Source organism: Leptonotus elevatus, chromosome 4, assembly GCF_054856555.1.
Source record: "Leptonotus elevatus isolate MCC_2025b chromosome 4, RoL_Lele_1.0, whole genome shotgun sequence".
In the NCBI taxonomy this organism is placed as follows: Eukaryota; Metazoa; Chordata; class Actinopteri; order Syngnathiformes; family Syngnathidae; genus Leptonotus; species Leptonotus elevatus.
In genome coordinates, this window is record NC_141242.1 from 24,001,487 (window position 1) to 24,014,801 (window position 13,315).

Sequence of the window (13,315 nt, forward strand, 5' to 3'; positions counted from 1 at the left end):
CATGTCCTTGTCATTATTTTGACATTGTAGTGCATGTTTGTTTAAAGCTTGAATTTGGGTCAAAAACCGTCTGTGTGGCGCCATGTTCAGGTTAAACACTGGGATAAACACAATTTGGCTGTTTTTCCTCTAAAAGCTGGTTCACACGGCAAGTCGGCCGACTTACAAACTGTGAGAGACTCCACACGTGACGAGAAAAAATCATGGGAGTAACGATTTTGAACGTACCATGTGTGGTGTGCAGCCACACGGCACAATCAACATGTCACACATGAACTGATTTTATTCATGAATGTTTCGTGTTTAGACAGGAAATCTCACAAAACCTCTTGAGAGTAAACGTGGCTTCAGAGTAAACAAACATGGAGGACCAGTCGCGATACTTTCTAGTTTGTTTTTAGCAGAAAAAAAGCAACATAAAAAGAAAAGGCGTTGTTTAAAGGAGTGTAAACAGCACAAGCACGGACTTTCTGCTGCGCCATAACTGTTTTGATTTTGGATTCCCTACTGTCTTCCTCACCGCCTTGCTTTCAGATTGGCTGCACGTCCGTTCCCTGTCAACCGCTTGTGTGCTCGTTTGTTCTCAGGGCACATCACACACGGTGCCAAAAAATCCAACATGTTGAATATCCCGATTTGAGAACGACCTTCTGAGCGGCCGAGATCGGACTGAACAGACCACACACGGCAGGATTATCTGTTGAGATTATCGATTGGATGTTAGCACGTCCTTCCGATTGTTGGGCGGGGAAATTTGTGGCTAAAACCAGGATAAGTCTCCTGCCGTGTGAACCCGGTTTTATTGGATGAGAAGTGATTTACTAGGTCACTACGCTCTGCCATACACTGGCTCAGTCTCATGCCTCTTAAGCGAGTTGGAGAAGTACTGTTTTGCAAACATCTTTATACCGATTTTCAGGTTAGTGATTTATTAGCATAGCATTTGGTTAGTTTATTTAGCATAGATTGTCGTATAGTAGAAATTATTTAGATCGTACTTTTCACTGCTGCTGTCAATCACAGCCAGCCACGACCAACCCTCTCCTCATTCGCAAGCCCAACGGTCCTCCAGGCAACACCAACTTTGAGCATAATTTTCAACTATTAGTGAGGGATGGACTATAAATTAAGCAGCAAAATCCAGCAGTTTTTATCAATATCCAAAGATCAAGCCTCTTGTTTGTTGATTCAGACTAGTTTTCCATGTCCTGTTCAGATTAGAAAAGCGCCATGCTGAGCAAGACGATGCTGCATCAGGATTTGTTGGGGTCAGGGACTGGAGACCCCAGGGCAAGGCGTTCTGTTTCTGCAGTGCCAACGTTTGCCTGCTGCCCGACTCCCTGGCCAGGTTCAACAACCTTTCAGACACCCAGAGGAGAGCACGGGAAGTGGGTAGGAGGATCAGAAATGGTGCCTGTCGTCCTCAGATTAAAATCTACATTGACTCACCAACCAACACTTCCATTAGGTATGTAGCTGTATCTAGTGATCACTGTAAGAGAAAAGTAAGTTTTGTGTCTAAGATACACTGACGTATGTTATTCTTTCACATTGTGTTTCTCAACCATCAGTGCGGCTTCCTTCAGCAGTCTAGCCACGGGTTTTCGTCGTACCTCTTCTTTGGATCAGCGGCCAGATCAGACACACATTGTGAATGGCCCAGCAGACACTGAAAATGAGCCACTCGCTGAGTGTCCCATTCACACCGCAGGGGCTACAGACTGCGCAGTTCATCCATCTGCAGGAGTTCATGGAACCTCTGAATGTCCCCTTCACTCAGACGAGGGAAACACAACAGCGGATTGCCCTCTTCATTCTGTGGAGACTAACAACAGCTCAAACTGCCCCATGCACACTTTGGCAGAGGCTCCAGAATGTCCAATGCACTCTACAGGTGTGCATAGTGGCCTCAGCAATCATAACTGCCCCATGCATGGGAAGGAGACGCAAGCTAATCATGAGTGCCCCATGCATGGACAGGAGACGCAAGCTAATCATGGGTGCCACATGCATGGAAAAGAGATGCAAGCTAATCATGAGTGCCACATGCATGGACAGGAGACGCAAGCTAATCATATCTGCCGCATGCATGGGAAGGAGACGCAAGCTAATCATGAGTGCTCCATGCATGGACAGGAGACGCAAGCTAATCATGAGTGCCACATGCATGGAAAAGAGATGCAAGCTAATCATGACTGCCCCATGCATGGACAGGAGACGCAAGCAAATCATGAGTGCCACATACATGGAAAAGAGATGCAAGCTAATCATGACTGCCCCATGCATGGACAGGAGACGCAAGCAAATCATGAGTGCCACATACATGGAAAAGAGACGCAAGTTAATCATGACTGCCTAATGCATGGAAAGGAGACACAGGGTAAATCCTCTTCAGAGTGTCCTCTTCACACCTCAGGTGTTCAAATCAGCATCAGTGCCCCTGAGCCGGACCCCCACGAGGAGGAGACAGGGAACAATCAGTCAGGGGAGCTGGCAGGAGGAGATATGGGCAGTATGACCGCTTCAAGGGAATCTCTTTCTCGGTACTATGGTAACGATGGTTGCGGAATGATATCCTCGAACAATACTCTCTCCCACGTGCCTCGCACCTCAATATTTAAACGCCCTGGTAGAAAACGCCGCCACGGAGATGAGACTTTCGACCATGATATTTCTGCATTTTTCCCTGCCAACTTGGATTTCCTTGCCCTGCAGGAAGTGTTTGATCATAGTTCAACAACGCGACTGCGGCAGCAGTTACATCGCTACTTTCCCTATGTGCTGAGTGATGTTGGGCGCTACGGCTGGAAGGGCTGCTGTTCCAGGTTCAAATTCCTAAACAGTGGCTTGTTACTAGCCAGTCGCTACCCAATCCTGGATGCTCGCTATGAGTGCTACCCTAATGGAAGAGGAGAGGATGCACTGGCAGCCAAAGGAGCACTCTATGCCAAGGTCAGAGATTGATTCTCTTTCATATTTTCTTTTGCCTGTTTGTGTTAGTACTGTGTGTTTCCTTTATCTATTTTGATGTATTCATATAAGCGGAAAAGATGAATGGATGGATGGAAGATAAATATCAGTTTTATAAAATTTTGAACTTGAAGGAAGATCTCTTTGCAGATGTATCAGAAGTTGAAATGTGAAATCTAGTTTCCACAATAACCAAAACGTGATCTTATTTCGAACAATCTCTAGTCTAGTCTTGTAAGTGCCTGGCCATAGCTTGGCCGTAGCAACCAGCCCCTGATAATAATAATAAAAAAGTCCGGTCTTGTGCCTGGTTGATGAGGTAAGGACAAGAAGCGGAAAACCACAACCTGGTAAACCCAGGAGAGCCTGGGAGTGCAGTGGCTGTTATTGAGGCTGCCTCTGGACGTCCGGCCCTTGCGTACACGGCCTTGTTGTAAAGTCTTACCATCAGACATTTCATAGGCAGTTCCCTTAGGAAAACGTTGAGGTGTCGGCTGTCGGCAGCTGAGAGTGTCCAGGGGTGTATTTCACAAAGCAGCTTTAGTCAGAACCCTGAGTCAAGAAACCCTGAAATGTTGGAAACTCTACGTCTTCCGTTTCAGAAAGGGAGGTAACTTACACCAGAGGAAAAGAGGTAACTCTAGCCTCTTTCATAAAATTAGGTAATTTAAGCTCTCGGTCAGTTACCATAGTAACATTGTCCATCAATCAAACCTGGTCGGTGGCAGGTTTTTCACAATGTACCTTGAGGTTTTCTCTGTCCCCGCCTCCTTTCTGCCACACACGACATCTTGTTTTCTCATTCATAAAGTCCGCTGCGGCGGGATTTTGTGTAAATACGCCAATAGACTATAGCGTAAAGTCCACTTTTGTTGCGAACATGACAAGTCCTTTTGACAATGACCCTATTGATGAAGGTGCCGAAATATTGCGCAGGGAATTAAATATTTGTCGCAAGATTGTTATCGGACCGGGCATAGATATGCTGGCATTTCTGGAGAGTTATTTTTGAACGATACTGTTTCACATCACAGTCCATCATCTACGTACACAACTTAATCCATCAATTTAATTCAATTCAATTCAATTTAATTCAATATTTATTTGTCATTGCAAATAACGAGATAACGTTATGAGCCCCAAATACTGGCATAGTGTGTGATTGACAGTCATTCATAGTATTCTTGTGCAACAAAAATAGTGCTAAAGGCTAGTCCGTGGAATTTGGGGATGGGGAAATAAACAGAACAGAGTGGATAGTTGTGTTGGAGCTGCAACAATGCAAGACCTAAACCATAGTTATTGCAGTGGTGGAATATGAAGATGTATAGGTAGCAGAGAGGGAGAGGGGGTTGTTCATTTAGCAGCCTCACTGCTAGGGTAGAGGCTATGGGCCAGTCTGGTGGTCCTGGCACGGATGGACCAATATTTCTTTCCAGAGGGTAGCAGACGGAAGAGGTGATGTACAGGGTGGTGCTGCTCGCGCAGGATGTTATGTACCCGCCTCAGACAGCGGGTGGTGTAGATGGTGTTGATCTCCGGGAGGCTTGTCACGATGATTCTCCCTGCTGTTTTCACCACACTGTAGAGGGCCTGCTGCTCGGCTTTAGTACAACTGGAAAACCAGGATAGCACCTAAATGAAATGAATTACTGAGCTACAATTCAACAGGATTCCCCTGTAATATTATTGTGATTGCATTGGACTACATTTAAATGTACGCATTGAGCCGACCAGCAACGTTCTCCCACACCGCCTTCCTCTATGGGGAGCCGCTGCGGTGTTGCACTTTTTTTCTAAAAACATGTTCAAATTTGCCATATGATCGCATTAAGATTTTCAGTTGAGAGGGGTAAAAAAACAAAAAAAATAACATGGAAGCAGAGGGCAACGTCAGGTGAAACTACTCTGGGTTGATCCTGGAACCGCAAACGCAGAGTTTCCGCTCTCAGTGTATGTCAACTCGCTGTTCAGGGTTAGTCCCGGTGTTTGTTAAACATGCTTTGTGAAATGGACCCCTGGACTTGCAACTGTAGAGTATAAGACAGAGGGGACCAGTTAGTTGAGGAGACAGAACCTGATTGGCGTGCAGGTTCAGAAGCTTTTCCACACTCTTGATAGCCTAATTATGTCCTCCAAACCATTTTCTATAACATTTGTCCTCATTAGGGTTGCATGAGAGCAGGAGCGGACCCCAGCTAATTTGGGTGAGAGGTGAAGTACCACCTGGACTGAGTGTCAGTTAATTGTATGGCGGGGGGGGTCGTGGGGGGAGCGGGGGCTGTGGACCAGTGGGGTGCCTGGCGGGCCTGCAGTGCCCCGTCCTGCTGCGTTGGGTTGGGGGCGCGGGCCGTGTTGGGGTGGGGGGCGCTCCTGCTCCTGGGTTTGCTCTCCGGCCGGTGGCCCTGGCGGGACCCGGGGGTCGTCCTTTGGCGCTGCCGCGGCCTGGGGGGCCCTGAGGGGTCGACGGCTCCCCTCTTTGGTGGAGATTTTCATGCATGCCAGATCCACCACACCAGCATTTATCGAAACTCAGACACAATCTGCTTCCTCCTCAGGTCATTGAATCGGTGGAGGCTGGTGTCTGTGGATCTCACTCTGCTTCGTTTGTCCTTCCTTCCTTTCCTCAGTCTCTCCTTTGGTCTCTTGAGGTCTCCCTGATTTTTTGGATTTGTTGGAATTTAGATGTTTCTGGAGTTGGTGAGGAATTCTGGTTGGTGGCACGGTGGGTGGTGTCTGGCCGGTGCTGGATTTCACTTTCCTTTGTTTTCTTTGGTCCCCTCGGGTCTCCTGACGGCGGTGTTCGGTTTAGGTGAACGGTATGGGATTTTTTCTAATAGGTTTTTGGTGAGCTAACGAATACACACACACTCGCACGCACGCACGCACGCCCATACACATACACATACACATACACACACTCACCCACATACAAAAAAAAAAAAAAAGAGCAATGATGATGACATTACCGAATGAACAATACTGAGCTCTTTTTGAAAAAAAAAAATTGTAGGGCGAAAGCAAGCGCTTAAATGAAGGACTAAGCTAATAGGCGTAAAAACAATTAATAGCTAAATTCAGGAATTTGATCGCTCTGATTGCCTTAATTTTACTATCCACTGATGTCATTATTAGAACAGGAGTGTCCAAATTTTTCCTCCAAGGGACACCAAGAGAAAAATCAAAGGCGCACGGGAATTACTTTGATATTCTTCGTTGTTACCTCTTAAACATGCTGAAACCAATAAATCAGTTCTAGCTAAGATATGCATAAATAAACATTCCTCCATCTATCTAACCCTGCTTTTCCTTTCGCCAATAATTCTGTTCAGGGTCACATGGAATTGGAGCCTATTCTCTGCTGACTTTGTTTGGACCAATCCTATTCGTTGACGCTGGGGGCAATTTTGTTGTTTAGCTAATGCTAAATGCTAGCTTGGTTGACAGTTCAACAGCGCTAAACAATACTATGCACTCACCATTATCCAACCTGTTTTGCTCGGTCCCGGCAGCTATTGGAAGCTGGCTTTGTATTTTGTTGTAACATTGTAAGTTTGTAACATAATATGCCGCCAGAGAGCTCAACTTGCGTTGGGTTCAACACCAACGATCACAGCATTTGGATAGTAGGACAACATTTGCCATGAGTCATGAAAGCAGGAAGTAGTTCTAGTTCCGGTTTGATGAAAACACGCCTGCCAGCGAGCAGATGCTGATGAGAATGAGAAGGCAAACTAAATGTGAAAATTGGAAAGAATGTAACAGTTAAATTTCCTATTAATTGGTTAATTGTATGAATCACAAAGATAACTGTGCGATTGACATACACATGGCAAAAACGGGACGACGGGATAGAATCTGCATAACATTCGGACAATACAATGACGTATTCGAAATCTGCCAAGACACGAGGCTTAAAACCTGGACTGTCCCGGTCAATAGAGACATCTGGTCACCCTGCCTTAAGTGCAACCAACTTCTGCATTTGGTAAAACTGCATCTGATCATCAGTGAGCTGTCTGGTCTGTTGTATTTTGTTTTATAGTAACTACTGTATATGTACATTTTACATTCACACATTATATTAAATTAGGTTTGGATGCTGATAAAGAACCTGAAACCTCTCCATTCTTTTATTCAGAAAAGTTTAGTCTTGTTTCCCTTTACAGTCAGAAGCAATACAGGATGTTTCTACTTGACCACTGCACTTAGTGCAAGAGTGCATCAGTGGCTTTTGCATTCAGGAAGAGTCAATTTGACATGACATGAAGTGTAGTAGTCTTAAAGAGTTGAAGAGCAACTTTTAAAGTTGAGTTGCATAAGCACGGGAAGTGGTGTATTTAAGGCATGACAAACGAATGCGGCATCAAGCTGAGAGATGGAATTTCCAATGCAGCTCCTAGATTACACCCTTCCTCATTTGAAATTGTTTTTGTGTATTTAAACAAAACACACACTTTCTCTAAAAGTATTTATTGCTAAGCTATAATGACACCATTGAGCATAAATAATGATACCAGCTGCGGTGAGTGTTCATCTCTTTTGTGTGCATGTATGTGCATACATGATGTGTGGTTTCTGGATGAGATCATTAATAAGATTATCATTACCAATGATTTAAAAATATATATATACTAGTTTAAATATAACATAAATGTAGAACTAAACACTGTACAACATTTTGGTTCAATTGATAATTTACATTATTGCGTGTTTGGTAGCAACAGATTTAAAAAAAAAGAATGTGAGTCTAGAACAAAGTATTAAGTTGTGCACATGGAAAAGGTAGTTGTCTAACATCCCCCTGATTTTGTCCTTCACCTTGCAGAGCCACAAACTCAGATCGTACCATTCTAGGCCAACCAGAAAGTGTAAAATGTTTGTCCAAATGGAGAAGGAATTCTTGCTCATTGCCATGGAGGCGCCAAATGTCCAACAAGCTTGAAAGCAGCCAGCTCACTTGGCATTTCCATCAGTTGTGTGTGCTTCTTTGAAAGAACATGACGTGATCATATTTCAAACGATTAACACTGCGCTTTAAAATTTTTTGTTTTTAATCATTTTTCAAATTGAATTTCATTAAGAATTGTATTTATTTATTTATTTAATCATTTATTTATTGGAGGGGGGTGGATGGATGGATGATTTTTTTCAAATATTTATATTCCTGTTAGTGGCTCAAATGATTAAAAAGATTAAAAAGCATTCATGAAGTTAGACATGAAAAGGCTATACTGGGTGTTGATCCGAGTCTGCTCAAGAAGTCTGCTCTGTCCCTTCCTAAAGAGGGCATTTTGCATTGTGCAATCAGTTGAGTTTGTTAATGATGTATACGCCAAAGTGCTTCACCACTTCCTCTTGCCTGCACGATGACTGCATTAGCGGCGCCACTTGTTCACCAACTCCCTTGCTGAAGTTGACTTTGAAATGGTTGCTTTTGCACCATGTCATGAAGCTCAAAACTAGTCCTCTGCACTCCCCTTCATTGCTGTCGTCACTGATGTGTCCAAAAGTAGATGGCATTTCAATAAACTACAGGTGTCATGAACCACAATTGAGCCGTAAATCTGACGTGATGAGATTGAAGAAGAGGAAAGGTGCCAGAACGGTTCCGTGGGGCACTCCAGTGCTGATTGACTCGACCTGAGAGACACACTTATCCACCTTGATGTATTGTGAGTGGCTAGTGAGGTAGTCCTCGTGCTGTCGTGTCCAGGTGCAATTGCAAATTATTACGCTTGTCCTAATTGACTCTGACAGTGCTTCTCTGCTTCTCCAGAGGTTTAATATGCTGCTGGCATGTGAACTGCAGGGGGTCCTGGAAAGTAATGAGAAGTATTCTCAAGTGCTGAAATGTTTTGACAATGTGACAAGTGCCACAGGTCCATGAGTACTGGGCCTCATTCAGTTACAATCCTAACGCACAAAATTGTGCTTTAATCATGCATGTTTGACACAGAAGTTTGTGATTCATTAATTAGCCTATATGAAATATTTGACTAAAAAAATATTCCAAATGTTGTCACTCAATCATGGAATACTTTTGTTTTCATATACCATTTAAAGTGCAAATACCACAATCTTAAATGTAGAAATATACAGCAACTAACCAGGCACATAAGAGTTAATATAACGTTGGTGATGCGCAATCCGTCTTAAATTTGTGTCGTACTGGCTGACTCTTCAGGATCAAGTAGATTATTCAATCCTGCACAATGTGTTTTGTTGCAGATTGACGTCATTATATATGTAGTCATTTTCTGTATTTAGCAAGTTATTTTTCGATTATATCAGCCTTTTGAAAATAAAATAAAGATTAAGAAATTCATTAAAGCTTTAGTGCCACCTCTCATAACTTTAAACCTCTGCAAATTGGCTTTGATGCGTGAAATGTAATTTACATTTCTACTAGGGCTGTCAAAATTGAAGCGTTAACTCTGGAGATTAGTTTAAATTCTTTAAAGCCTTAAAAAAAAATACTCAGTTAACTCAGTATGCAGCTAAACTTGGAGGAATGACTGATGGGAAAATGAACATGGATTAGAGGTTGTTTTACTTTCTGATTTATTTACTTGATGCTTGTTGGAGAACTCTTAAGTAATGTGTGCACTTTGCAGAGCCAAATTCAAATAGCATACTATTTGTAGGCCTTTGGTGTATCATCTCAGTGCAAAATTCCCTGCTCAAATTACCTCCACTGGGCCTCGCAAACCAATGCTGCTGGAGACTGGTGCGCGTGAGCAGAACTAAACATGTAAGCGAGAAGTTCCGAGAATTGTTTGTTTGAATCCATTTTGATCGTTTAGTTTAACAGTTGTATTTTACAGGAGATGCATTTAATGATCAAAGAAAGCTGTTAGAACAGACTGTAAACTTTATATGTGATGATGTTTACATTAATTTCGAGATTTTACTCAAATAGCAGTCACAAGCTTTGAAGTAGAAAAATGTGATTAATCACTAATTGCGATTAATTACGGAAAACTGTGCAATTAACTCGTTAAAAATAATCATTTGACAGTACTAATTTCTACACACTTATTAGTGGATGAGGCCCATTGAGAGTGCTGGGTTGTCCTTTCTTTGGAAGTTTGCTAATGTTGAATGTGCATGAAAAATGCCGTCTTCTATACCAACTACTGCGCCAATTCTGATCGGATTCATGTCTTTCCGTGTGGGGGTGGGACGGTGGGGAGTGGCCTTGACTAATGTTGGCTAAAACTCGCTGAGCACACATGTAGCTGTCCGAGCAGGGAGAAAGTCAGCCGGGTGTTTCCTGTCCAGGTTAGAGACTGTCCACAACTTATATTTCCAGAGTGAATCAATGGTGACTTAACTTAATAACTTGAGCCTCTGTAACACGCAACTTGCAGACGGTCCCTAACTTCTACTCACTATGAGCCAGCAACATAAATGGACTATTTTTTTCAGGGAAGACTTGAAATGAATAGTTTTTCATAAATCTTGCATTCCTTTAAGATTAAACAGAGTTGTTGACCAAATTAATAAAATTGCTTAAGTGGTAACACACGATAGAATTTAATTAATCCAAAGTGAATATATTAAGTTTAATGAACTCATAATTAATTCAACTTAATATATTCATTTGGATTAACGTAATTCAATGGTGTCTTACCACTTGAAGCAATTTTACTATAAATTGGTTCAACAATTCTTTTTTTAGAGTGCAATGTGCCAATGCAGGAGGTATTTGCCAGGGCGGACACCCTCATCAATTTTAGGGAGAGCCCCTGCCAGCTGACCTGCACAGAACCGAAGGACCTTTGTGCAGACGTGGAGAGAGTTTGGCAGGGGTTGACAGGGGTGCAGGGAGAGGTCTAATCTTGTAATAGTGACAAAATGGGAAGTGAAAGTTGGGGCACGAGTGTAAGTTGGAAGGAAGTAAGCCAGTTCCTGCTGAGCTGGCTCTACATGTTCAAACATTTATGAGTATGCGTGTGCGTGCGTGCGTGCGCGCGCGCAAACATTTAGTTTTGTGTGTCCAGACAGATTCTTCCATCTACTACTCATAATGAAGACACACTCAAACACCAGCTTGCATGCTGACCGTCTCATCCTATTAGCCCTGCTGATCGTCACTGCAGTTTAAAAGCTGGCCTCACCTTCCTCTCATATTCGCGGTCACTCCAGGTGCCCCAACAAGCTGGCAAACATCCAGCTGGCATCTGGATCTACTCTAGAGTATGTATGAACGCAAACCTCAAAGAATAACAAAAACAAATATACATCCGCATGAAACTACGCACATAGTTTGACTGACCTGGGTCCAAACCCAAAATAGCTTTTTATTGTCCAGTTTGACTTTCTAAGGTCATTCTGTACATCAACTTGAGCAGTTTTATTTTATTAATGAACTTGATGAAAGCTGCACGTCACGAATGGATTTAGTTCTCCGGAAAATGTAACCCAGAGGCTGCACATACTCATTATCATAATTTCCCAGTGGACATATCTACCTGGAGAGCAGTATCAGGTCAGCAGCATTTGTCTGAATTGCATCTTGTGGAGAGGTAATAGATTGGAGCAAAAGAGAGAGGGAGAAAGGAAGAGAGAGGCAGAGATTGAATATTAATTAAAACTGTCTCCCTGTAGAGGGAACCAGTGCTCAGTAATTAAAGCTTTTCAGACTCAACATTTATCCCCTCTTATAATTATTCCTACCATATGTGTGGGTGTAGGGGGGTTGGGGAGCGTGCGTGCTTGTTTGTCGGTTTGAATGACAATTGTCTGACATCCTCCATGCCCCAACCCAACATCTAAAACACATACTGTTTGACCTTTATCATTGTGGTCAGCCAAAATGATCAACATGAATTGCTTCCTGCTGACTCAAAGAACATGCATGTCAAGGTCACTTACTAAGCTTAAAAGAACTGGTGAAGTAATAAGTCATTAAAAAAAAAAAACTTTTGATTTCACTAATATGCAAAATAAATATGTTCTATCACATCAACATACAGCGGCACGGTGGCTGACTGGTTAGCACGACCGCCTCCCAGTGCAAAGGTTGTGAGATCAAGTCCGGGCTTTTCGGCCTTCCTGGGTGGAGTTTGCATGTTCTCCCCGTGCTTGCGTGGGTTTTCTCCGGGTACTCCGGTTTCCTCCCACATTCCAAAAACATGCATGGCAGGTGAATTGGACACTCCAAATTGTCCATAGGTGTGATTGTGAGTGTGATTGTGAGTATGGTTGTTCGTCTCTGTGTGCCCTGCGATTGGCTGGCAACCAGTTCAGGGTGTACCCCGCCTACTGCCCGAAGCCAGCTGGGATAGGCTCCAGCAACCCCCGCGACCCTTGTGAGGACAAGCGGTACAGAGGATGGATGGATGAATGGACGTCAACGTACATTTTTTCATCGCAATCTTCCTTACCTGAAGGGCAATTTCGCACACGTAAGTAGCCCTTTTGGTGCTTGTCGCTCATGTTGCACCCAATGGTTCAACCGCCACTTACCTTCCACAGCTGGTGCCTGCATGTGGCCGTTGCTGAGTCACATGATTTCGGGCTCACACAGCTTGTCGCCCTCTGCTTTGCTCTTGCAAGCTTTTCCTAGCTTCTCCTGCTAGCCGCTCGATCCAGGCTCAGGCTAGCTTGTTAGCTGTTCCAGCTAACTTTGGCCCGCTCTGTCTTTCGGTGTTGCTCGCCAGGGTTTCGCTAGCTGTCAAGTTGCCGTCGCTCACCGAGATGCTCACTTGCGCACGGCAATTAGTAATTGGTGGTAGGCTTGTGAAGTGTGGTCTCTATGAGTCACCGTAGTGCGCATGCTTCGAAATGCACGCACTTGGGCTGCATTCTATTATTTAGCGACATCTAGTGGTGAACTTTTACACACTGTACCTTTTTTTTTTTCGAAGTGAAAAAGTGAGAGGTTGTTTTGATCACAGTTTATTATTTGTACTGCACATCTCCATAAAATTTGCATATGGGTCAATAATTGTTTTAAACCATTACAATTTGTAACAAATTTTGGATACAGGAATTTACAAATGGGCTTCGTGTAACTGAATTAGGCATGTGGTTGACTTGCTGTACATTGTGTTTTCACAACAGGGGTTAACTGGTGTATAGGACTGAGCTCTACAGTATCCGTTTTGGATTTGTATGTGGCTTCAGCATACAGTGTCCATCGTGTGGCCAAACAAACAAACACAATTCTCCACAACATACAGTATTTGTTAATTTTTAATAATATGTAGCTCTTTGCGGAGGTTTGTACTTTGCTGTGTGTTTTGGTAGTTTTTTTTGTTTGTACACAAAATTCTAAATACAAAAATGTTGCTCGTCACAGCACATTTTAGTTCTTCTGTTCCCATTGTCACACAGT

General features: G+C 43.3%; 1 protein-coding gene across 1 annotated transcript in view; it reads left to right on the plus strand.

Annotated features, from left to right (window-relative positions):
* smpd3 (sphingomyelin phosphodiesterase 3) overlaps positions 1–13,315 on the plus strand; it is a 52,308-nt gene that overhangs the window by 23,175 nt on the left and 15,818 nt on the right. Inside the window, exons 3-4 of the mRNA XM_086073970.1 lie at positions 1,217–1,468; positions 1,572–2,952. Coding sequence (XP_085930096.1) covers positions 1,217–1,468; positions 1,572–2,952 — 1,633 coding nt within the window. The remainder of the gene's footprint in view (positions 1–1,216; positions 1,469–1,571; positions 2,953–13,315) is intronic.